Source organism: Pleurodeles waltl, chromosome 8 (genome assembly GCF_031143425.1).
Source record: "Pleurodeles waltl isolate 20211129_DDA chromosome 8, aPleWal1.hap1.20221129, whole genome shotgun sequence".
NCBI classification, from domain to species: Eukaryota; Metazoa; Chordata; class Amphibia; order Caudata; family Salamandridae; genus Pleurodeles; species Pleurodeles waltl.
In genome coordinates this window covers 26,031,002-26,058,300 of record NC_090447.1, presented here as the reverse complement: position 1 = coordinate 26,058,300, position 27,299 = coordinate 26,031,002, and the positions used below count along the sequence as shown (strand labels likewise).

Genomic DNA, 27,299 nt, shown 5'->3' with positions numbered 1-27,299 from the left:
CTTAAGCAGACCTAATCTGATTGTTTGCAATAGCTTGCCCTTCCTCCTCTATTTGATGTGCTGTTTTTTGATGTTCTTCGGGGAGCTATTGCAATAATTCTTGCATCTCATTCCAATGTCCTGTCGTACCTAGCTAATAGGGCTTGGCAGTTAGCAATACGCCATTGATTGGCTGCTTGTGTTGCTACCCTTTTACGTGTCACATCAAATTTGTGGCTCTCTTTGTCAGGGGGAGGAGTATCCCCAGAGGACTGGCTGTTCGCACACTTCTTGGCTGCACGGACTACAATGGAGTCCGGTGGTAACTGCTGTGAAATATAAATTGGGTCTGTTGGTGCAGGCTTATATTTTTTTTAATCAATTCTGAGTGTTTAAACTCTAGCTTTAACAGGCTCTTTAAAAATATCATCAGCATGTTTGAGCATACCAGGGAGCATCGGTAAACACTGGTACTGCTTGTGAGTTGAGGATAGGGTGTTAAACAGGAAATCCTCCTCTAATGGTCCGGCATGCATTTGCACTTCATGATATGTGGCTGCCCTGCAGATAACCTGATTGTATGCTGTGGTATCCTCGGGTGTAGATGGTCTTGTGGGATACGAATCAGGATCGTTAGGTGGGATTGGAGCTGAATCATACATATCCCAAAGATCTATATCATAACTATCATAGCCTCTGTCTTCGTCCTGTGAGGAAGAATAAGAGTGTGTGGGTGAAGGTGGTGATGGTGCAGTAAGAGGTTGTGGAGAAAAGGACATTTGAGGTGAATGTGATGGAGAAAGCTCAACAGTTTTTGGCTTTTCCTTTTGTTTGTAAATTTTTGCCGGTGAAGAGGCAGTATCCAGAGTTTCCTGGAATGCTAATTTCCTTTTGGTAAGCGGAGGCAGAGAAGCAATGATTTTTCCAGTCTCTTTCTGGATTTGATTTCTCCTTTGTTTATTGTCCATGACCTCCAAAATTGGTGGAATGTCTGATTCATTCCCTTGTTGTTTTAAAGCATGTTTTGTGCCTTTAAAAGAATGTTCCATGGCAGCATGCTTCATTCGAGTTGAATTTCCATTTTCCTCTGTATAGGAAGATGTTTTCTGCTCCGAAGTTAAAATCTGATGTTTCGGCTCCGAAGCAGAGCGCTAGGTTGTTTCAGCTCCAATATAGCAGGGTGCCGACTCGGCTTGGAGGTGGAAGCCTGTATCTTTCAGCTCGACCCCGACACCGAAACAGGTGTGGTAGCCTGTTGGGGAACTGTCTTGACCTTTTTCGGCACTCATCCCGAGGGTCGGTGGCGATTGCTTGTTTTTGGGTGGAACCATGGCTAAGAATCAGTGGTGCACCCAAGGCCTTGCGATGTTTTTTATTTGCTGGGTAGGAGCTGGTGTACTCACGTACTGCGCCGCAGATATTGCCTGGCTGTCCTCGTTTGACTCTTGTTCGGAGTCCGAATCTGGAATGGAGACTGCAGTTTGTGCCTGTTCTTCGCCAAGGATGTCGGGGGTGGCCTCTGTGAATTTCGACACCATCTCCAAAACGTCTTGCTCTTCGATCACGGAACGTTTTCTTCAATCGAAAAGACCAAAACGCCTCACAGCATTCTTCCCGATGGTCTGGAGAAATGCAGAAATGCAGAAATTACACAACAAATGCTGGTCTGTGTGTGGGAATTAGGTGTGGCACCAAGGACAGAATCGGAATGGAGTCCGATCCATGAGCCTATGACGCAGTAGGCCCAAAGGGGCCAGAGAAGGGCACGGGTGCCCAAAAGGGCATTTAACCCATCTCAACAGTACGATCGGAACGAGTGCAGTGGGAAACCGCGTTCAAAACTATACCAACGGTAAGAGAAAAGTTTAAAGAAGTACTGAACCGAAAATCCCAGAGCGAGAGGGAACACGTGCGAACCCGACAGCGGAAAGAAAACAATCTAACAAAGGAGTCGATGCCCATGCGCACTATCACCGAGAGGAGGAGTCACTCGATGCCGTGACTCAAAGAAAGCTTCTTTGAAGAAAAACAACTTGTAACACTCCGAGCCCAACACTAGCTGGCGATATAGCTGCAGATGTGCATCTACAGCTATACATGCCATCGAACATATATATTCTCTCTGTCTTTCCCACTCAGTCTCACACACTGTTGTCTCTCACATGGACACCTACAGATATACCATGACACATGCGCTCATTCATTGAGCCTCTCTCACATGCACAGCCTTGTACACACTCACATTCACACCCGCACACTTTCACTCTCACCTCACTTGCTGGCCTATTCACACTCTCCCACACAATGCGTGCATGTCACACAGCTGCTTCTAGAGGAGAAGGATGCTCTACATACTACGTAACTTGTTAAAGTTTTCCTTGTTATTTTTCACTAGGGTGGGTTGTGCCTTTTCCATAATTTCGAATTTTTCCCACTTTTCCCATTAGTAGATCCATTCCAAAAACTAAATGCTTTTCTTTTTATTTTTTTAAAATAGGTCACTCTCAAGCCACTCCACTATACGCTACACCACTTCACTCAATGCAACTCCACACAACTCTACGCAATGCAACTCTAAGCCACTCCATTCTATACAACACCACTGCAAGCAACTCTACTCCACTCTATGCAATGCCACCTGCTTCAGGCAACACCATGCAATACCACTACACTCCACGCCACACTATGCCACGTCACTTAATGCAATGCCACTTCATGCAATGGCACTCCACAAAACACCACTCTACGCCACTCATGCAACTAAACTGTACGAAATGCCACTCCACTGTATGCAACACCAATCCACTCAATGCAAATGCACTCCACGCAACTGCACTTCACTCTATGCCACTTTATGCCATGCCACTCCATGACATGCCACCCCAGTCCATGCAATGCCACCCAATGCTACTCCACACTACCGAACGCCACTCTGCTCCATGCAACACCACTGCAAGTAACTGCACTCTACCCAACGCCACTCCAGGCAACGCCACTCAATGCCACTCTATGTCACACCACCCAACATAACTGCACTCCACTCGACGCAACATCACTACAGGCAACTGCATTCCAGGCGGCACAACGCCACTCCACTCAACTGCACTCCACTCTAGGCAATGCAACAGCACTCTTTGCCATGGCACTCTTTGCCACACCACTTAACTTTACGCCACTCAACTCTATTCAATGCTACTCCAATCTACGCCCTGCCACTCCACTCCACTCTACTCTACTCCATAAAAATATACTCTTCTCCACTTTAGAACACTTCACTCCACGTCCCTTTACACCAATAACTTTGCTATGCTAAATAGCAGCCACACTAGAGTACAACATTGCTAAAACATATTGGCAAAGCCATAGTCTATGCCAATGCTTGTTTAATCTTGCAAAGCATGGCTCCTAGGAGCACCTTTCAAATGCTGTTGACCCTCTGTGCCACTGTAAGCTTACTATCAGCTGCCTATTGCTGTTGAACATCCAATAAAATAATTTTAAATGAATCTTCCCAAACAGATTCCTTCCACATCTTCCTCACACAAAGTTGGGAGGCTTTCTGCAAAAACAGGGCACTCCACACCCTACAGACACCAGAATCTAAAGCCTCTGATGGCATATCCTCCGACTACCCTACTGACATTGTAACTCGCTACAACCCCATCAATAATCTTGGATCTCTCAACCTGAATCATCTGGTCACAGGCAACGGCTATGTGCTTCGTCCACGTTTGGATCTTTTTACCTTCTTGGTCACCTTCACTGGAACTCACCACCTCCTGAAATCTGGGCTTGTTCCCCACTCTAGTGGCACCTCATGCAATCAGAAACACAACAGTAACTATATGTTGCCTCTAAAGTGCATTGTGTGTCTTGTTACTATGGCATACAACAGTGGAGTAGCAAGGGTGCTATAGGGAAACAAGGTTGTGGCCCAGTACTGATGGCCACCAGGATTTAATTATCCCTGCTGACTGCCTTGGACTGTATGCCCCTATTAAAGCACTCCTGGTAGAAGAATCAACAAGAAATAGAGAGGGCATATTAGGAGGCGAAGAGTGGAATGCTTGCAGATAGTCTCAAAATCCATGTTTTTCCCCACTGTGCTAGACGCCATCTTCACCTCCAGCAGTCACACCACCAAACTCCACTGGACTGACCACTGCGTCCACTTCTCCTTCCTGAAACCCACCACCAACAGCACCCTACACCCTACCGCAAGTGGAACAAGATCTCCAAAGAACACCTGATCTCCAACCTCGCACAAGCTCCATCACCAACGACCCCAACACCGCCACCCTCAACCTCACACGATGGCTAGAAACTTGCGCAGACTCCCTCATCCCTTTGAAAACAAACAACAACACCCGCACCATCAAGACCGCCCCCTGGTTCACCACAGAACTTCAGTCTTCCAAACGAGAATGCCGAAAAATTGAGAAAGCCTGGCAACAAGAACCCTCAATGAGCAACTTCTCCGACCCTCAAACAGCCATGCGCAAACACCACCAACTCATCTGGACCACCAAACTGTCCCTTCTACAAAGAACGCATAGACAACAACACGCACAATAGCAAGGAACTTTTTGCCATCATCAAAGAACTCACCAAACCCAAATCCTGCACCATCGACCCTCCACACTCCCAAGACCTCTGCAACTCCCTCTCCAACTACTTCCACCGCGAAATCGCAGACATACACGACAGCTTCACATCGTCAACATCCACCATCACCGCCACCGATACAACCAACACCACAACACCCTGCCGCACCAACCTACTGAACACCAGGACCCCCACCAACGACAAAGAAATCGGCAAAACCATGAGCTCCATCCACTCAGGCTCCCCAACAGACCCTTGCCCCCACCACATCTTCAACAAGGCCAACCCAATCATCGGTCCCCAGCTCTCGGCCGTCATCAACAGTTCCTTCGACACCGCAACCTTCCCAGATATTTGGAAACACGCCAAAGTCAACGCTCTTCTCGAAAAACCCAAAGCAGACCCTGAAGACCTCACAAACTACCGACCCATTTCTCTTCTCCCCTTCCTCACAAAGGAGAAGATAGTAAACGTACAACTGTGTCGCTTACTAGAAGACAACAACATACTCAACGTCTCCCAGTCTGGATTCCGCAAAAATCACAGCACCAAGACCGCCCTCATCGCTTGCACAGACGACATCAGGACCAGATTGGACAAGGGCGAGACCGTCTCCCTCATACTCCTATACCTCTCTAGCTTTTGACACTGTATGCCATCAAACCCTCAGCACATGCCTTTTTGACGCCGAAATTTGTCACAAAGCCCTGGACTGGCTCCCCTTCTTCCTCTCCAAAAGAACCCAAAGAGTTAGCCTCTCTCCTTTCTGGTCGACAGCCACCAAGATCATCTGTGGGGTCCCCCAAGGATCCTCCCTCAGCCCTACACTTTTAAACATCTACATGGCTCCTCTCGCCAACATTGTCCGCCCCCACGGCATCACCATTATTTCTTACGTTGACGACACCCAGCTCATCATCTCCCTCACTAGGAACCCAGCTACCGACAAGAATAACCTGCATGCCGGACTCCTCGACATCGCCACCTGGATGACGGCAAGCCACCTCAAATTGAACTCAGACAAAACAGAGATCATCATCTTCGGCCCCAACAAGGCAGCATGGAACGACTCTTGGTGGCCCACCACCCTTGGACCACCCCAACACCCACCATCCAAGCACTCAAATTTGGCATCATACTGGACTCGTCTCTCTCCATGACCCAGCAAATCAACACCATATCATCCTCCTGCTTCAACACCCTTTGCATGCTACGCAAGACTTTCAAATGGATTCCTTTAGAAACAAGAAGAACAGTCACCTATGCCCTCATAAGCAGCAGACTTGAATACAGCAACACCCTCTACGCAGGGACCACAGCCAAGCTTCAAAGAAAACTCCAGTGAATCCAGAACGCAGCCGCACGTCTCATCCTCAACCTCCCTCGCCACTAACACATATCCACCCACCTCAGATCCCTACACTGGCTGCCCATCAACAAAAAGGATAATTTTCAAAATCCTTGTCTACGCTCACAAAGCCCTCCACAACACTGGACCGGCCTACCTCAACAAACGAGTCAACTTCCACATACCAACTCAACAGCTCCGCTCCGCCGACCTCAGTCCCCGCATCCAACGCACCACCTCTGGCGGCAGATCCTTCTCCCACCTCGCCAAAACCTATAACTCCCTCCCCACCAACCTGCGCAAGACCCAGGACGTCCTAACCTTCAATCAATCATAAGATTTATAAAGCGCACTAATCACCCGTTAGGGTCTCAAGGTACTGGGGAGGGGGAGCTACTGGTCATATAGCCATGTCTTTAGGTGTTTCCTGAAAGTTAGGAGGTCTTGGGCCTGGCGAAGGTGGAGCGGTAGGGAGTTCCAAGCCTTGGCGGGCAGGTGTGAGAAGGATCTTCCTCCAGCGGTGGATGCGGGGAACGGAGGTGAGGGCGAGGCTGGCAGAGCGAAGGTTGCGGGTGGGGGTGTGGAAGGTGAGTCTTTCGTTGAGGTAGGTTGGGCCTGTGTTGTGGAGGGCCTTGTGCGCGTGGACGAGGAGTTTGAAGAGTACACCTTCAGGAAGCACCCCAAACATGGCTTTTCGAGCAGTAGATTAACGGCCCCTCCCTCCACCCCCTCCAGCGCCTTGAGACCCTACCGGGTGCGTAGTGCGCTTAAGAAATGTATTTGATTGATTGATTGACTGTGCCACCCTAGACAGAGGTACACCTTTTGCAAATCATACTGGCCATGCTTCTCATGGAAACAGTCCATTCTGAACTGCAGGGCGAGGTCCCCTTCAGAAGGAAATACATGCATCCCCAGCCATGTTTAGGCCTTTTTGGGCCTCGTCAGTAAAGTATATCTGCCCATCAGTGAAGTATATCTTCCATCGCTGGTGACCAAGCTCACCTTGTTGTTGCATAAATCATTACTGCTCTCACACTGACCCATCAAGAGGTACAAAGGCCTGTTTTTATACCACACCAACATTCATACAAATACATGTTTGAATTCTTCACATGGTTTTAATTCTCAACAGATAGGCAAAAAGTCAGAAACAGTTAAAATTTATTTTTATTTTGTCATTATTCAGTTTCAAAAAATAATTGTATTAGTCACCCAAAGCAGAAGATGAAGACATTCAAACACACAATCCTGGGTTTGGCATTAGAATCTTTCCCCAGTCGAGACACAAGTATTATTCAAACAATTCACACTGAGAAATAAATGGAGGACAAAGGAGACAAAAATATTGTATATTCTGAGGGTGGAGGGGTTACGTAAAAAGCTGAAGAGGATTTGTATATACCCCACGTTTCCACCACTAGGGACATCAGCACAAACCTTACACAATTATTACAGAAATTCACACTCAAGAACTTCTAAGTCTGCAAAATTGTGAATGTTAAAATAAAGGGTAGAGAATTACCACAGAACCATTTGTTAAAGAAAAATAATCCAGTGCTATTTCATTCCAAAACAATTATCAAACAATTAGAAAAACACTGTCATAGCATTCCTGAGACACTCGATTAAAGAGTTGAGATTGCTTCTTTAGTCAGTATGATTTATGGCTCTCACCTACGTCATTTATATTTTACTCCATTTTGTTGGGGAGTAGCTGATGATGAGGAGTCTCCTGGATGACCTCTGACCTCATTAGCTGCTTAAAATAATACCCACCCACAGAGTTCAGCTCTTTTTTTAAGTCTTAAACACAAAGGCCAAAGGTTTGAATTCTGACAGGGTAACTCGGCCTTCATCCATCCCTGGTCAATGCACGCAGTACCATGGAGTTGAGTATTAGTAACATTTGTTATTTCACAGCTCCATGAAGATAAACAAGTTTGGTAGGGTAGAATAAAACATGGTAATATTTGAGCTGGTGGGGGATGGAACAGTGGAAAGAGGCAGCACCTTCTCTGAAGACCCCTTGTTGACACTTCAGATACTGGACCAGGGGATGGGACTGCGGTGAGGTCCAAAGGCCTGCTGTAACAGACATGTTCTTGGAAACCTTAAAGTCTGCTTTGAGGAGAAGGGTACGTGGATGCAAGTTACAGGGGAAGGAGACATGTACACAAATCGCCTTTACATGCTGGAGTCATCTACTGGAAAGACATGGTGTGTTTGGTGAAGTCTAAACCTGCACAACCAGGCTACTGGTGGCAGGCCTGCAGTCATGTTTTACTGTTGCTACAGTTGATTGCACAATGTGATGCAGTCCACTTGTGACATTTAAGTTAACAGGCCCTGGGTGCACTGTGGTACCATATACTAGGGACCTATAGGTGAGTTAAATACGACAATCAGGGGTATGCTGAGTTCATCATGGTCAAAGGGGAAGCACAAGCCCTTTACCACTGGTCAGCAGAGGTAAAGAGCACAGACTTTTACAGCCACCAAAAACAATCAAGGCAAAAATCGGGGGTGGTCCCACACAAAAGATGGTTATTTCCAACTGGCCCTGAAACAAGATAGACCAGACGTGCATCGTTGTAGTGGAATGACCCAAACGTTGGTAAGATATGGTCTCTGGACTTCAGACCAAGGATGAGACGGATGAATGACTCTGTGCCCGTTGGAGTCGACAATTGCCCTGGAAGAAAGACCACTGTACATTCCTTATCAATAGTCAATCCACAGCTGCCACGGCTACAGCATGATCCTTCCTTTGAGACAAGAGTAGCACAGGCAGGATTCTTGGAGGGCGTATGAGTTAGATGCAATGATGATTTATACAACATCAGTCAGCTATCAGTGACAGGTTTGCAACCAGACAGGACCACAGGTTTGATCCATTTTGAGAAGAAGACACCACAGCAGGGCACGAAAAAGGCCAATCGGATGGAAGTTGGATGAGCCCAATAGCAGATTCTTGGTTTTGAGAAACTGAGACGCATTTGCTGATTCATTTTCATTTGGGTGCATTTTATGCAGTCTAGGGTTCAACAATGATCCAGAAAGACATACAAGTTAAGGTATAATCATTTTAGGTACTAAGAAGGGAAAATGTGTATTTTGTTTTAACAGAAACATTGGGCTTTTCATCACTTCACATCCAGGTGCACCACATGAGGAAAGCTGGAGGCATAAACCTTGTGTAAGGCACATAGGCAGGTTGTACAGTAAAACTGCATCAGTGGTTGAACCCAGGCCACCAAAACAGAAGACCAACCTGATGGAAGAGTCAGACATGGGAATGAGGGGGGCAGCACAACATTCATATCCAACAAGAAGTTGCCTGACTACCTCTACATGTACCGCCTGATCTCCAAAGAGGAGAAGGAACGGACAGTACTGTAGATGGTACAGAGAGGGGGCCCCTGAAGCATGCAGGCCTACAGGCAACATTAATCTCTAATCCATAGCACCAGGGCTCTTTCTTGCAGGACGTCCTGGCAACTTTGTACTCTGGTTTAAGAGAACTGGGAAGGTTTCTTGCTGAGAATGATGGCCTCCAGGTGGTGGTGTTCCTAAGTCACTGCTGCTACAGGTCTGTTGACACGCCGTACTCAGTGAGAACTGCTGTCACAAGGGCTTTGTCTACATCCAGTGGACCATGGGCTCATGTCATTGGAGTAGCTCATTTACGAAGTGCTATTCACTACCCGAAGTTCAGAGGGTAGAAGATGTCGTCCAAGGGCTTTATGCAGAAGGTGGTGTGGTTACGTCAGTGCTGCTGCAGGTCTAGGAATCATCGACTCTACATAAAGTTCAGAAGGCAGAATACATTTTCCAAGAGCTTTAACAGTATCCAGGAGGTGATTTGTCCAAGTCACTGCTGCACAGATGGGCAGATGACCTCTACCTTGTGCTTTAACAACTACTTTCTGAGGAAACAGAAGATAGCTTGCTCCTCTGTTGGGAAATATCGTATTAAAGTCACCTCCGTTTCATGTTGAAAACAAAATAGAAAATTACCTTCGACCCAGAAGTTCATATGCTTCAATTCTGCTAGCGATGGCACCGCATTGCTCCTAATGGACTATAACTTGTAAAAGGGGGGTTGTGAGTAGATGTCTCTATAGATTGGAACACTGAAGGGTGTTATGAGGTGGCCGAGTGTTGTTGGTGAACTGCAGATAGTTATTTGTGTTTTAAATGTTTTCTAAAATGTGGTTGCCTGATCTATAGTCTACTGCTGGGCTTGTGAATAAAGATGGGGAGGCCGGATGGAGTTGTCCCACACTCCTGTGGACAAGGCTTAGCTTTCGATCCCCTGGTATCTTCCTAAAGCAGTGTCTTCATCTCCAGTGAAGGTTAGCTCCAAAGTAATGAACCCTGCACAGATGGGACCCTCCTCGCTGGGTCGCTGCCTCATTTGTGGGCCATGCATGTGGATCAGCAGGTAAACAACCAGAGGTCTCTTTCTGATGTTGGTGCCTGTCTGAAACTGGGTGATTCAGAATGATGCCCTCCTCAAGGGAAGCCGGAGTCCATTAAGGTTCACAAAACTCTGCTAATCCTACTTCCTGGTGCTAAAGGTATTGGCAAGGAAGCCCCTACTCGTGTAACTGGCAGCTGCACTGCATTGAACAGCCCAGCAGACTTCCTGAACAAGGTGCATTTGTTGATGGCCTGAGGAGCCACAGAAAGCTAATGATTCCATGTTTTATATTCATTGGAAAAAGTATTGTGAATAACATGTTTAGTTGCTGATTTTCTATTCTTGTCTTATTTTCAGGGGTAAAATAGTTATTTATGATTGTGTGTTTGATTTAGAGATTCTAGGTTGATCTGTCAAATCAAAAAAGGGTAGAGCCAAAATTTCAGAAACAAAAGTCAGAAACCAAAATTTCTATATATATGGCTATTAGTTTGAAACCAATTTGTTTTCTTTCCAAGATCTAACTCTTCCTGTAATGCACCCCAACAATACCTCATAAATCCATCACTGTTACATAATTTACCCACAACTTCTAAGCCCTAAGCATAACCATCCTAACCCTGAAACAATATCTAATCACTGAACCTAACAGAATAAATTATCCTAATCCGATCTCTCGCCCTTACCTACTCTAACCTCCATCCTCTCACTAAGACTAACAAAGCCCATCCCGTCAGCCCACCCCTACCCTGTTTAGCAGTCCCATATATCGCAAAAAGACAAAACATACAAACCAAACGTGTTGGATAGGGAGAGATTAAGCAATGGGGAAGCAGAGGGAAGAACACAGGAAGGCACCGGTAGGCATCTTTTCATCATTCTAACTGCATCCATTAGAGCTGAAGACTGGGACAACACTACAACAGAAGACTAATTTTCGTGGTGATGGAACAAATTAATTTTTAGGATTTTTCTGAAAGCGAAAGAAGTTGACCGAGCCCTCGGCGGGCAGGTCAAAAACTTTCAAAACTTGGGGCATCACTGGAAAAAGAGGTTTTCAAGACTAGTCTGGTTTTGAGTTTTGGTAACTCAAGATAAAGAAAGTCATTGTTCCTCAGTCTTCGCAGGCCTTCTAAAACATCAAACTCTCTAAATAGGGATGGTTTTAGAGTGAATGGGCTTATACACCAAGCAACATACTTCAAATTTCACCCAGTGTAGATCTTTTAAAATGTGAGTTAAAAGGCTGAATTTCTTCTTCAGGAATCCAACTTTGCGGAAGAGTGAGCAACTGCTTTCAATGAGGCGAAGGCATCTGGGTAACGTCAGAGAGCAAGGCATTTCCAGAGTCCAGCCGCAAGATCCACAGGTTTTGGTTTTCCTTAGGAAATGGAGCAAAATAATTGCTGATTTAGTTTATTTATATGAGAAGAGAGGACATAGTGTTGTCTCACTTTAATTCCAGTTAATTTAATTCCGGTGACCAGATTGGGGAGAAGCCTTTGGGCTTCAAGCTGGACTACAATGTTGGCTCAAATTCACTTTGATGTTGTGGGGATATCAGGAATTAGTTTTTCTGTGGTCTCACCATCAACAGATTGTCTGATGTCACAGTTTGAGTTCTGTTAATGGAATCATATTTTGATGGCCCAGCTGACATGGTGACACTAGTGGAAAGGGTTCTAGGTTTATACCTATTGCACTCTGAGGCAGTCAACAGTGTGGAAAGCTGCAAGTGTGTTATCCTGTTTCGAATGTCTACTTCAGCATTTGTTCTTTCAGTCGTATCAGATTCCTTTCATTTGTTCTTTCGAAGATCTGAGTAAAGCAAGTGTACACTATACCAATCTGTTTAAGGAGACAGACGTACAGCTTGCATTTAGGTTAGAAACGAGTCCAATTGAAGTCGGACGCATTGCTTGTGTGTGTGGTTGATGGGTGGAAAAATAAGGTGGAATTAAAGATTATCAGGAGTTAGAGGACTTTAGTAACTACTGAGGATGTTGGATCTAGTTAGGATGATTGAGTTGGATTGCTGAAGACATCTCAAGCAGCAGGTTTCTAGGGACGACCCATGATCAATATGGCCCAGAGTTGAGAATTTTGCTGATACGCCTCTGTTTTTAGTAATATCCAGAAGATGCCTTGAAGCACATAGAAGAGTTTCTCTTGTTCTGAAGCCTATTTGGGCAGAAGGGCTCTCAACAGTTCTGGGAAGTTTGGAGTGCCCCAGCCAGTCACGGGGTCCCAGGAGGGGGAGGCACAGAACCCCTGACCCTCCACTTTGTCGTCCAAGCAGGAGAGGTGGCAACCTTCAGTGACCTGAAAACAGAGAGACTCCAATCAGTACATGCAGACAAAAGACACCATTCGGAAATGTAGATGAAGACCCATCACAGTCTCTAATAGCAAATGGCATCTTTTATGGATTCCAAAAATACCAAAACTCCCCTCCGTGTATTAGGGAAAGACAATTTTATCCACCTTCGTCGTCAAATAAAAAGAAGAGAAAGATGATTTTTTAGGGCAAGTACTTGTGTGACACTATGTTTATTTTTCATTTGAAGCTTATGCAATACATCTTGGCGCTAAAACTCTAGCAGTTCGGGTAATGAGTGCACTTTCCAAGAAGAACAGTTATACATTAAAATGAGATTACAGGATAGATATTTTCGTGGTCTTCCTGCACATATGGTTCAGCAGGATCCTTTAATTCACCAGGAAGGAGAACAGTATTGTGAAGGTTTGATCACACGGGTCAAGCCCCAGAACCATCCGAGCTCCAGGGGTCTGCATTAGCTGAATGTACGGAGTCGCTGGGGCTTCCATATTTGGAGTCTCTGAAGAATCTTTGGGCTGGTGGACAAGACAAAATTTTCCCTTTCAATATCTCCTAAACCCACTGCCCATGCCCAGTACGGGGAACCCTACAGATCCCACTGGTTGCTTAGCTTAGCATGTACCTCACACCAAACGGTTTACTTATTTATTTTTCATCCATGAAGTTATTTACTCCCACGATATAAGGCATGGACGTATGCAGATTTTCAAAAATGTGAGACAACTCCCTATGTTTTAGGAATGGAATTTTATGACTTCCCTTTTAAACAGATTAAATGCAGCTCTAATAACTTTTGATATTCCAAATAAACTGTTTTCATTGTTTATTTGCAAGTCACAACATTTACAAGACAAACTGTGCCCTTGATCCTCCACCACCTCCTCACACATCCCCCCTCCTCATTCCCCTCCCCTTGCATCCACCTCCACCTGTGTCCACCTCTACCCTTGCTCTTATCCATACATGCCTGTGTCAAACTGGGCCCTTAGCAGTCCCCCACCTCCTCATACAGAACCTTTTCTCATTCCCCTCCACCTACATCCACCACCACCTGTAGTCCTCATCACCTCCACCTGTACTCCTCACCCAACTGCACCTTGCTAAATCTCGCCCTGAGTCCATTTCCACCTGTGCCCACCTCTGTCCACATCCACCATGTTGGCCAGTACTCAACGCATCCCATCAGCATGACTTACATCAAAGAGGGCACTACTGCTGCCATTGGCCTGCAGCTTGTAGATTGCTGGATTCAAGAAGCCCAATGGTGCCAGCCCTTTCTGCAGCCGGTGATCATTAATCAGTGCCAGGACACCACCGAACACAGGGCAGGAGGCCTGAGAGAAAGCAAAAGAGGGTGGAGTTAGACGTGAAAGGACAAGAGCGAAGTGCAAAATCCCACAGTGAGAGCAAACAGGAGCTGCTGTTCAGATTGGTTTCCTAGGCCTAGTTTCACTTCTAGATTCACTGATAAAGCTGTGCAGGTTATCGCATCAGACGGCCAAGTGGGACAAGGTTTAGAGCAACTGATATTCAAGTACAACTGATTAAATGGAACATTTAAATTTTAGGCGCTGGAAAGTTGCCCCGACCTGTGAACAAACCACCATAAGCTGCCTTACCCAAAAGTGCCAGGAGGTAATACCCTGTCTATTCTTGCTCAAGCATGGGTATGGCCCCAGATACAATAGTACTGTGTGTCAAAAGAAAAGGCAGTCCACTGGAAATCCTGACCTGCATGCGCTGTCCACAAGGTCACAGGACAGGCTGGCTACACCAAGAGGCACACGTGCAGCTCCATTTAACCTGGCGTTTTAATACAAGGCACTGCAGCAAGAAGAGATCCTGCCCAAGACCAAACATAGCCCTATTTTCTGGCCTCTGGCTAGCAGTGAGCACTCGCTCCTTGTTCGTGTAGCTTGTTCAGACTTCTAGTAGTAAACACTGGCTCCTTGTTCTGTGTCACCGGGTCATACTTCTTGTAGTAAACACTGGCTCCCTAATCTGTGCAGCCTGTTATCACTTCTGAAAGTAAGCACTAGTTCCTTGGTCCATGCAGTCTGCTCTCACTCCTAGTAGTAAGCACTGGCTCTGTGTTCCCTCAGCCTGTTCCCCTTCCTAGTAGTAAGCAACGGCTCTGTGTTCCCTCAGCCTGTTCCCCTTCTTAGTAGTAAGCACGGGCTCTGTGTTCCCTCAGCATGTTTATCCTTCTAGTAGTAAGCACCAGCTCTGTGTTCCCTCAGCCTGTTTATCCTTCTAGTAGTAAGCACCGGCTCAATGTTCCGTCAGCCTGTTTATCCTTCTAGTAGTAAGCACCGGCTCTGTGTTCCCTCAGCCTGTTTATCCTTCTAGTAGTAAGCACGGGCTCTGTGTTCTCTCAGCCTGTTTATCCTTCTAGTAGTAAGCACCAGCTCTGTGTTCCCTCAGCCTGTTTATCCTTCTAGTAGTAAGCACCGGCTCAATGTTCCCTCAGCCTGTTTATCCTTCTAGTAGTAAGCACCGGCTCTGTGTTCCCTCAGCCTGTTTATCCTTCTAGTAGTAAGCACCGGCTCTGTGTTCCCTCAGCCTGCTCACCTTCCTAGTAGTAAGCAGTGACTCTGTGTTCCCTCAGCCTGTTCACCTTCTTAGTAGTAAGCACGGGCTCTGTGTTCCCTCAGCATGTTTATCCTTCTAGTAGTAAGCACGGGCTCTGTGTTCCCTCAGCCTGTTTATCCTTCTAGTGGTAAGCGCTGGCTCTGTGTTCCCTCAGCCTGTTTATCCTTCTAGTAGTAAGCACCGGCTCTGTGTTCCCTCAGCCTGTTTATCCTTCTAGTACTAAGCACTGGCTCTGTGTTCCCTCAGCCTGCTCACCTTCGTAGTAGTAAGCACTGGCTCTGTGTTCCCTCAGCCTGCTCACCTTCGTAGTAGTAAGCACTGGCTCTGTGTTCCCTCAGCCTGCTCACCTTCCTAGTAGTAAGCACTGGCTCTGTGTTCCATGCAGCCTGTTCACCTTCCTAGTAGTAAGCACTGGCTCTGTGTTCCCTCAGCCTGTTTATCCTTCTAGTAGTAAGCGCTGGCTCTGTGTTCCCTCAGCCTGCTCACCTTCGTAGTAGTAAGCACTGGCTCTGTATTCCCTCAGCCTGCTCACCTTCCTAGTAGTAAGCACTGGCTCTGTGTTCCATGCAGCCTGTTCACCTTCCTAGTAGTAAGCACTGGCTCTGTGTTCCCTCAGCCTGTTTATCCTTCTAGTAGGAAGCGCTGGCTCTGTGTTCCCTCAGCCTGTTTATCCTTCTAGTAGTAAGCGCTGGCTCTGTGTTCCCTCAGCCTGTTTATCCTTCTAGTAGTAAGCACTGGCTCTGTGTTCCCTCAGCCCGTTTATCCTTCTAGTAGTAAGCGCTGGCTCTGTGTTCCCTCAGCCTGTTCCCCGTCCTAGTACTAAGCACTGGCTCTGTGTTCCCTCAGCCTGCTCACCTTCCTAGTAGTAAGCACTGGCTCTGTGTTCCATGCAGCCTGTTCACCTTCCTAGTAGTAAGCGCTGTCTCTGTGTTCCCTCAGCCTGTTTATCCTTCTAGTAGTAAGCGCTGGCTCTGTGTTCCCTCAGCCTGTTTATCCTTCTAGTAGTAAGCGCTGGCTCTGTGTTCCCTCAGCCTGTTCCCCGTCCTAGTACTAAGCACTGGCTCTGTGTTCCCTCAGCCTGCTCACCTTCGTAGTAGTAAGCACTGGCTCTGTGTTCCCTCAGCCTGCTCACCTTCCTAGTAGTAAGAACTGGCTCTGTGTTCCATGCAGCCTGTTCACCTTCCTAGTAGTAAGCACTGGCTCTGTGTTCCCTCAGCCTGTTTATCCTTCTAGTAGTAAGCGCTGGCTCTGTGTTCCCTCAGCCTGTTTATCCTTCTAGTAGTAAGCGCTGGCTCTGTGTTCCCTCAGCCTGTTTATCCTTCTAGTAGTAAGCGCTGGCTCGGTGTTCCCTCAGCCTGCTCACCTTCGTGGTAGTAAGCACCGGCTCTGTGTTCCCTCAGCCTGCTCACCTTCCTAGTAGTAAGCAGTGACTCTGTGTTCCCTCAGCCTGCTCACCTTCCTAGTAGTAAGCACGGGCTCTGTGTTCCCTCAGCCTGATTATCCTTCTAGTAGTAAGCACGGGCTCTGTGTTACATGCAGCCTGCTCTCACTTCTATAAGTAACCACTGGCTCGCTGATCAGCGACGCCTGTTCACACAGTAGAAGTGACTCCTCCTTCCCCCATAGCACGTCACTATTTCCACTAATGCTCATGAGCTCCTACTTTGGCTCTGCATGCCTATTAATAATCAATGGTTCCTACTTCCTCTTAGCATGTCCCACTTCTGGTATACCAGTCCTTACCGAAGTCCCAGACACCCAAGGTATGGGGATGCGGTTGCTCACAATCCAGTAGTTATCAGAAAGGGCAGCGATATCGGGGTACGCCCGGCCGCTGGCATTGTAGTAGCTCTGTGGTGGTGGCTTTGGTATGTTCTTCAGGTAGTTCTTCACTGCAGAAACCTATGGAGGGACAGAAAAGTACAAAACAATCACTAAAATGAAAGCTCAGGTAAGACAATATGGCCCTCATTAGGACCTTGGCGGTCAGCAGTAGTACCGCCAACAGGCTGGCGGTACTTACCACCATACTATGACATTGGCGGTATGGCTGAAGCCAAACCGCCAATGTACCACACATACCGCCACAGCGGTAATGGCTGCCGGGCTGGAGACATCAGTCTCCAGCCCGGCGGCTGTCACTGTATCGCCTGTGGGAAAATGACCCCGCCTACCGCCATGGTTTTCGTGGCTTCCTTAGCTTCCTTAGGCACGATCAGTGACAGGGAATCCCTTCCCTGTCATTGTTAGGGGTCTTCCCCGCCCCCTGCCCCTCCCCAGATTCCCCCTTCCATCCCCCCCTCCTCTCCAGATCCACCCCAATACATACACGCACCTTCCTTCACACACTCAAACATGCATACACACACTCATTCCCACATTCATCCATGCATGCATACATCCATTCACACACACACATCCACACACACTGACATACAGAGAAGTACACACGCATTCACACAACACAACATACATGCACTCACACATCCATACATGCACACACATACAACATGCAACACACACCTGCATACACAAACGCACAGACATACACATACACACACACCCACCCACACACACACCACCACCCACCCTTCTCCCCTGTCGGAGGCCTGACTTACCTGAATCCAGGGGTCCTCTAGGAGGGAACACGACGGGGGGCTGAAACCGTCAGCAGCGCCCGCCAGCAGAACACAACCAGGCCGTATCACAGGTCATGAAATGGTCTGCGGCGGTCTACTGGTGTGGCGCTGCTGCTGGCAGCAGTGCCACCTTACCGCCACCTGCCGGCATGGCCACAGCCGGATTTCCGCCATCCTTCTGGCAGAAATCCGGCTGTAGTCATAATATGGGTGGACGGCTAGTAGCTGCAGCAAAGGTCTTTTGGCAGCCATTGCCGCGGCCGTAGGTGGTTTTTACCGCAGGGGACGTAATGTGCCCCTATGTGTCAACTTGCGAAAAGTGACAAAGGGGAAAATCCAACATATCAGCTCCACAAGGTCTTTTAAGACCTTTACCCACAGCTCCTCCCCCTTGGCATACTGTTACCATGGATCTCATAGTAGATCTTCCCAGTAGTCAAGGTTATGTGTAGGTGGACTGCAGGCTAGTGGTGGAAACTAGTAAAGAGCAGGTAACACTGGACCACAGTTGACAGACAATAAGGTAAACTAGAGGGGGATATAATTTTGTTAGGAAGATGCACTGGGATCAGGAACAAAGCAAGGGTCATCAAGCAAGGTGGACAATGAGCATGTTGTTACATCAAAGATTGGGTCGAAAAAAATAAGTTCATCTCACCTGATAGTCTGGCATAGGGAAGATGTTACTGAACCCCCCACCACTGATGTAGTCTGTCACCTCATAGGTCAGTAAGAATGGGTTCTTGAATGACGTTCCTCCCACTGTGGTGACATAGGGACTGCAGAGAGAAGGTCAAAAACTCAGTTCAGGAATTAGGAATACAACCAAACCCAGATCTCTCAAACTTCTCCTCCATTCCCAGCTCGAGCTCTCCGCTATCAAGTCATGACCTGCTCCAAAACATGTCAAAAGGAACAACAAACACCAACTCGATGCCTGTTGTACTTTGCTGAGGCTTTGCTTCTCTCTTTGGCCGTCATCGACTGTTCTTTCCTCAGCGCTCCTCTACTTTGTAGATTAGGTTACTTAGGTTATCTGTTTAGCAATGTACGTGTAACTAACTAAAAATGTGCTTTTGGCAACTGGTGCAACATCGCCAAATGGCTTCAGGTTTATCGTCACAATTCCCACCTACCACCTAAACTCACAACTGGCCTCTGATGTCTATTCTAACAGTTGCGAGTTTCACTAGATGTTTTCTATTCACCGATGTCTTAATTCTCATCACCATCTACTAGTACTCTGGTTCTTATGCACATCTCATGAAAGGGTCATTTGCACAATTATGAATTCATATTCTTACCTAGAAGCGGGAAAACTGGGTCTGAACACATTTGTGCCTTTCTCTTCATGCCAGCAGCCAGCCCCAGAGTCTCCTGCAAAAGAAAACCATGGAGATTACCAGCTGCACTGATCAGCCGCTGTAGTGTGATTAGCTGGAATTAGAGAGCTGCAGAAATGAATCTCCAGCGGAGGTGTTCAAGAAAGCAGCAGTCGCCTATGATGAAAGACATAATTAAGGGACACCTGACCTTTCTCTATGCCACTGAGGTTCTACCACATGACAAATTAGTGATGGAGCTCAAAATTAGGAGAATGAATGGTTTTACGGAAGATATCTTACATATACTCACCAGTTCTGAATTTCTAGCCCAGACACAGGACGTGACATGATTTAGGAAGGGATTGGGGCTATGAGTTGGACTTTCTGGAGATTAATAGGCGCTCATAGAGAACCCTCAAAACCTTTCTGAATAGAGCTGTGATACCATGTGTATGAGGAAACATCACTGGTTCACCATCTACCCGGGGGATAACACCACCACTGTGCCTTTATAAACAGTCTAATAAACCCAGGACTTTCCATCTGGGCAAGATTGACAGCTTTTCCAGAATGCTGAAGACCCAGCCTTTGGTTTAACGTTCCCCAAGACCAAAAATGCATGTGTTCCTTTCAGCATCACTAGAAATTTCAAAGCTTGAAAATTATTCAAGCCCTAAAAGAGTTGTTGACGTGGAGAAATCTGAATTTCCAACTCGCTGGTATCTGTCTAGAAGATCTACAAATACTGCTTTGAGGCTGCCCTTCTCAGACAGCCACCAACATCTTCCACACCTGCTGTTGTTCAGCTGACTGCCTGGACCTTGCGTTTTGTCTGATACATCAACTCCATATCTCCCCTCACCTTGTACGGTTCTCCACCGCTCCCCCACTAATTTACTTCATAGCAATACCACTGCTTCCAGGTGCCCCCCAACTCTGTTGCAATATCCTCAGCTTCACTCTGCGCTCCATACTTTGACACTACACAATTCTCTCACTCTGCCAACAGCCTTACTCCACCAGGGCCTCTCTCTCAGGCTGGTGTGTAAGCCTTTACCTGTTGCCCGCTCTTTGTTGGAGACCCTTGTATGCTGCACTCACTGTCCGTCCTTTGACATCAAACTAAATGTTCCACTTACTTGTCAGATGGACATCCTGGTACAAAGCAGTTCCTTTTTAGTAGGGACATGTGTTTATAGTGACTTGTAATGATTTATAAACACCAGAGAATTGCTGACCATTCAATGCTTCAGAATGAGAGCCCAATCAAAAGTAAGAACGCTCTGCCTTTTTGACTTTAAGTCTTCAGCTGGCATGACATGTTAGGAGGAATGCAAACAGATGGACTTCAAGAACAGATTCTGAAGATTAGGGATCTCCAAAAGTACTTCATTGCAAAGAGAGGCTTCTAAAACTGGATTCAACACCAGTGCTATTTCGCTGTACACCCCTGACGAGCACATCCAGTTTGCTTCCAATATCTGTGATTTCAGAGAGTGACAGTAACACAAATGTGACCGCACCGCAACATGAAAACAAAGGGGTAGGAGCCACTGATGTGCGGCTCAAACGCGATAGACCACCATATAGGGGTTAACCATCCTGTAATGTTATCTTTACAGAATGAAAGCCCCCACACTCACATTTCCACCACCAAGGAAAAGATATTCATAGTTCAAATGTTAATCATAGGTCTCCACTAGGAGTATCATCTTTGAACTCATATACATTATGTATGCATGCATTGGTATTTATATAGCACCAACCTAGCTGTAAAGCAACCAAGTGCTGTGCATTATGTGAGGAAGGGTGGGAGATGATCTGCAAGACTGTGTACAATAAGTGGGGATTTTACAAATACATTTTACTCCTACTTAAGCACAGGAAGATTAAGTGACTTGCCCAGAATCACACAATGCTGACTCTAGCACCAAGGCTGGGAATCGAACCTGGGACCCCAGGACCTAAAGGCAGCAGCTCGAGCCACTAACTCACATCTAATGGCCTTACTGCTTTTGGAGAGATACTTTCTTCCACTTAAAGGCATTCAATGCCCTTGTGGGAGGATGTCTGGTTTCTTTGTTAAAATGTCTGCAGTCAATGGGCAGCTCTAGAGGCTACAATGGTTGTTATCGGAGAGCTAGGAAGTCCTGGTTGGCAGCGGAGTCAGATTCTGCCAGACATCATGGGTGGGCAATCTGGCTTGGGCGAGGCCTGCTGTGTGTCTTTTGGGACATGAGATGGTCTTGATGCCACAATGTTGGGCCAGGCCTGAGCATGGAGGATCATTTTCTTTCTATATTTTTTCAATTTAATGATGGTCTTCAGGAGGCGAAAAACTGCCACGAAAGCAAGCGTGTAGGTATCTGACCAGTCAATCAAAGGAGAAACCCTACTGGAATTAGGCTTTGGGAGCCTGAACGTGACATCTTGGAATGTTCTCTTAGTGAAGATGCCAAAGAATTTAGATCCAATTTTACATATATGGAGAAGATGTCTTCTAGCCCCTTGTTAAGCATCATCACATTTGTTCTTCAAGGAAATACCTGTTCAGGTGTCTCCTTGTTAAGCACAATCACATATGTTCTTCAAGGAGATACCTGTTCCGGTGTCTCCTTGTTAAGCACAATCACATATGTTCTTCAAGGAGATACCTGTTCTGGTGTCTCCTTGTTAAGTACGGTTACATATGTTCTTCCAGGAGATACCTGTTCAGGTGCCTGTCTTGTTGTTCTGGCTGGAACCAGGGGGAAACCAGAAAAACTAAACAGTTGAGACAGAACCAGTGACAAATTCTTGCAGAATACATGGAAGATGTTCTGGCGTTCACTCCTCCTTACCTGTCCCAGCGATACATCATCATGACGTGATCTTTCAGAATCAAGATGGAGCTGAGTTTTATTGAGTGCACAAACGACTTCAGATCTAGATGCACGGCCACAGTATGTTTACGTAGTACAGTGTCCCTGGTCACCTATGGCCTTCCAAAGTAAATTGACCCACATGAGCAGTCCATCCTTTCATCGTGGCCTCTAACACACCGACTGCGTTTGAAGACCCCTTTGGGAAGGGACTACCCTCTGTATGTTCTCCTTCAGAGCTATTGAGGAAACCTATGCTCAGCAGCTGCAGATAAACTTGGCCTGTGCCCCCAGCTTCCTCGTCTCTCGAGAGGTGGCCATAGCTCTCATGAAGTAAGGTGTTTGTAGAGATGAAAATGTACAACTCCATGAAGCCCAGAAGATCGGGCATCCGCCTGACTGATGGAAAAGGGGCCTTCTGAAGCTGAAGATATTTTGTGTGTGTAGAAGACGAGATTTCCTCTATATGGTAGACTTTTGTGTCCAAGACACCCTTTAAATATTGGACCTCTGAGACCGGATTGCTCATCTACCATGGTTTTTCAAAACCATCCCCGATTACATGAGGCCTTTTTCTAGGTGCCCTGGGGCAGTCAGTTACTCATGGGTATCCTGGTGAATAACCAAGCTATCCCCACTGGACACTTGACTCTCCAGGGTAGTAAAACTGAGCAGTCAAGGATGAATCTAAGAGTTGATAAGGGTTTAAAACTCAGATCTCGGTTGACACATCAAAAAATACTCAATAAACTCAATGACCTGCACTGCTATATTTACGTTTCCCTTCAAAGAAGAACACAACTTTTATTAAAAGGTAGATATCAAGACCAGTAAAGTGTTATAGTATCTTCTGGGATGAAGCTATGACCCAAGATCGTTTTTATCACATTTATGTGCTGGGGTTTCTATAACATTGGCCCTAAGGCAGCTTAGGGGCGTTGCTCTTTCTCAGTGGTTGTGCTATAGCTCCACAATAGCCTTCGCCTGCCCCTCTGGACCATCATTAAATTACCTGTGGTTTTCAAAAACTCTTAAAATGCATCTCCTTAACTGCTTATCTCTCCTGCGGTCACATTATCATCTCAGCTTCATGCTGCTTTAAGTCACCAAGGGCCAGATGTAGGTAGCCTTTTGCCCCTCGCAAACGGTGAAAAACGCCGTTTGCGAGGCGCAAAAGGCCTCACGCGATGCAGATACACATTTTGCGAGTTGGTACCGACTCGCAAAATGTGATTCCGACTCGCAAATAGGAAGGGGTGTTCCCTTCCTATTTGCGACCGCATCGCGATGTAGAGTTGATTTGCGACCGCGAAAGCGGTCGCAAATCAACTCGCAGTTACCATCCACTTGAAGTGGATGGTAACTCATTCGCAAACGGGAAGGAGTCCCCATGGGACCCCTTCCCCTTTGTGAATGCCGAAAAAATATTTTTTCAGAGCAGGCAGTGGTCCTAAGGACCACTGCCTACTCTGAAAAAACCGAAACTAACGGTTTCGGTATTTTCTCTGTTTGCAGCTCGTTTTCCTTTAAGGAAAACGGGCTGCAAAAAGAAAAAAAAACTGCTTTATTAAGAAAGCAGTCACGGACATGGTGGTCTGCTGTCCCCAGCAGGCCACCATCCCCGTGAGTGCCTAGATTCGCTATGGGGTCGCAAACTGCGACCCACCTCATAAATATTCACGAGGTGGGTTTTTGTGACCCCATAGCAAGTCGCAGAAGGTGTCTAAGACACCTTTCTGCATTTCCTTTTGCGAGTTGCAAATTGCGAGTCGCTGGGACTCGCAATTTGCAACTCGCAAACGGAAACCTACCTACATCTGGCCCCAAGAAACCCTTTGGATGAATATGTGCTTTATAAAAACACATCCTAACCTCAAGTACCTTGGTACTGTGTTCAACATTGCTACTTGCGTGTTAAGCCACCTGTGGTAAGTTTCCATTTAAATATAGAAAAATCTCTTCGCACAAAAGCCAACCATACAGGTAACTCCAGTAAAGTCAATGGTGAAGATTTAAGGGTGTCCATGTCCACTTCAATGGGTTTTAGGGATAAGCAATCCAGTGCATTGGTAGGACACAGTTTAGAGGCAAGTTAAGTCTCTGAAATCTGAATGGAGGTAAATGTAACAGTGGTCAGAATCAACTATAATGTCTCCAGAGGTACCAAACCTTGGGGGGATTGCATTCCTCAAATAACCATTTGTGATTAAAAACAAATACTGCTAGTGCTTGAACTCTGGGCAACCACTGGATCCCAGGGCTTTTTCCAGCTTCAACTGGCAACTGGACTTTACGGCTATAGGGCAACTACAGCTTTCAACAGAGCAATATCTAAAACTATAAATACTATAAAGATGGATTAAATGGTTCTGGAATCACACCTTCTGGGTCCAGCTAACTGGGATGTGAAGGTGCAAGATCTTTGGGTCCCTCTGGAAAAGAGAGAGGTTTCCTAATGTTATGTTGGCTCACCAGGTTGAAACAGAATAACATCAACACAATTAAATGAATCGTGCAATGCTGGTCCGTGGACCCCCTATTGGACATGGTTCCAGAGCAGCTTGAGTAAAGGGCTTTTGTCCCTCTTGTGTGAGCCCCTTGACTTTTATCCGTCTCCAGGTTTGCAGACTTGCCACTGTCACCCTCGTGCACATCCCCTATTTCAACATCCCTCAGGCAACAGCACTCGAACATCTCTTTGAAGACTGGCTAACCCTTTCACACTTAACCATATCACTTTGGCTCCCCAAATGTAGTTTAAACATTTAGCCACACTTCCTCATCTTGCACCCTCTAATGAGAGGACATCCACGATTTTCCCTGTTAAATAGCTTTGTATGGCATTGTATGAGTACTGGCTAACCCTTTCGCTCTTAAATATATAACTTTGGTCCCAAATTGTAGTTTAAATATTGAGCCACACTACCTCACCGTTCACCCTCTAATAAGAAGGCGTCCACAATTTTCCCTGTTAAAGCGCTGCATGGCACTGCAAGTGGTATGCCCGAAAGAAACGTACACTGTACATACTATCAATTGTTAAAATACTGTGTGGTGCCTTCAACCTCACCTCAAGTACCAGCCTAATATCATGAAGCCAAGGCCCTCAGCACCTGTATCTGTATCAAAAAGGACCTGTGTTCACACGCCAGCCCCCCCGGACCTGTGTTCACACGCCAGCCCCTTCGACCAGTATTCACACACCAGCCCCTCAGATGTGTGTTCACACTCCAGCCCCTCGGACCTGTGTTCACACTCCAGCCCCTCGGACCTGTGTTCACACTCCAGCCCCTCGGATGTGTGTTCACACTCCAGCCCCTCGGACGTGTGTTCACACTCCAGCCCCTCGGACGTGTGTTCACACTCCAGCCCCTCGGACCTGTGTTCACACGCCAGCCCCTCGGACCTGTGTTCACACGCCAGCCCCTCGGACCTGTGTTCAGACGCCAGTCCCTCGGACCTGTGTTCAGACGCCAGCCCCTCGGACCTGTGTTCAGACGCCAGCCGCTCGGACCTGTGTTCAGACGCCAGACGCTCGGACCTGTGTTCAGACGCCAGCCGCTCGGACCTGTGTTCACACGCCAGCCCCTCGGACCTGTGTTCACACGCCAGCCGCTCGGACCTGTGTTCACACGCCAGCCGCTCGGACCTGTGTTCACACGCCAGCCCTTCGGACCTGTGTTCACACGCCAGCCCCTCGGACCTGTGTTCACACGCCAGCCCCTCGGACCTGTGTTCACACGCCAGCCCCTCGGACCTGTGTTCACACGCCAGCCCCTCGGACCTGTGTTCAGACACCAGCCCCTCGGACCTGTGTTCACACGCCAGCTCCCTGGACCTGTGTTCACACGCCAGCCCCTCGGACCTGTGTTCACACGCCAGCCCCTCGGACCTGTGTTCACACGCAGGCCCCTCGGACCTGTGTTCAGACGCAGGCCCCTCGGACCTGTGTTCAGACGCCACCCCCTCGGACCTGTGTTCACACGCCAGCCCCTCGGACCTGTGTTCAGACGCCAGCCCCTCGGACCTGTGTTCAGACGCCAGCCCCTCGGACCTGTGTTCAGACGCCAGCCCCTCGGACCTGTGTTCAGACGCCAGCCCCTCGGACCTGTGTTCAGACGCCAGCCCCTCGGACCTGTGTTCACACGCCAGCCCCTCGGACCTGTGTTCACACGCCAGCCCCTCGGACCTGTGTTCACACGCCAGCCCCCCAACACGCCAGCCCCCCGGACCTGTGTTCACACGCCAGCCCCTCGGACCTGTGTTCACACGCCAGCCCCTCGGACCTGTGTTCACACGCCAGCCCCCCGGACCTGTGTTCACACGCCAGCCCCTCGGACCTGTGTTCACACGCCAGCCCCTCGGACCTGTGGTCAGACGCCAGACGCTCGGACCTGTGTTCACACGCCAGCCCCTCGGACCTGTGTTCACACGCCAGCCCCTCGGACCCCTCGGACCTGTGTTCACACGCCAGCCCCTCGGACCTGTGTTCAGACGCCAGCCCCTCGGACCTGTGTTCAGACGCCAGCCCCTCGGACCTGTGTTCAGACGCCAGCCCCTCGGACCTGTGTTCAGACGCCAGCCCCTCGGACCTGTGTTCAGACGCTAGCCCCTCAGACCTGTGTTCAGACGCCAGCCCCTCGGACCTGTGTTCAGACGCCAGCCCCTCGGACCTGTGTTCACACGCCAGCCCCCCGGACCTGTGTTCACACGCCAGCCCCTCGGACCTGTGTTCACACGCCAGCCCCTCGGACCTGTGTTCACACGCCAGCCCCTCGGACCTGTGGTCAGACGCCAGACGCTCGGACCTGTGTTCACACGCCAGCCCCTCGGACCTGTGTTCACACGCCAGCCCCTCGGACCTGTGTTCACACGCCAGCCCCTCGGACCTGTGTTCACACGCCAGCCCCTCGGACCTGTGTTCAGACGCCAGACGCTCGGACCTGTGTTCACACGCCAGCCCCTCGGACCTGTGTTCAGACGCCAGCCCCTCGGACCTGTGTTCAGACGCCAGCCCCTCGGACCTGTGTTCAGACGCTAGCCCCTCAGACCTGTGTTCAGACGCCAGCCCCTCGGACCTGTGTTCACACGCCAGCCCCTCGGACCTGTGTTCACACGCCAGCCCCTCGGACCTGTGGTCAGACGCCAGACGCTCGGACCTGTGTTCACACGCCAGCCCCTCG

General features: G+C 47.9%; 1 protein-coding gene across 1 annotated transcript in view; it reads right to left on the bottom strand.

Moving 5' to 3' along the window:
- Positions 1–7,084: 7,084 nt before the first annotated feature.
- Positions 7,085–27,299, bottom strand: part of TPP1 (tripeptidyl peptidase 1) — a 102,870-nt gene continuing 82,655 nt past the window's right edge. Inside the window, exons 9-13 of the mRNA XM_069203639.1 lie at positions 19,235–19,307; positions 18,589–18,709; positions 17,035–17,193; positions 13,896–14,033; positions 7,085–12,680 (exon numbers count right to left, since the gene is read on the bottom strand). Of these exons, the coding sequence (XP_069059740.1) occupies positions 12,540–12,680; positions 13,896–14,033; positions 17,035–17,193; positions 18,589–18,709; positions 19,235–19,307 (632 nt within the window). The 3' untranslated portion in view covers positions 7,085–12,539. The remainder of the gene's footprint in view (positions 12,681–13,895; positions 14,034–17,034; positions 17,194–18,588; positions 18,710–19,234; positions 19,308–27,299) is intronic.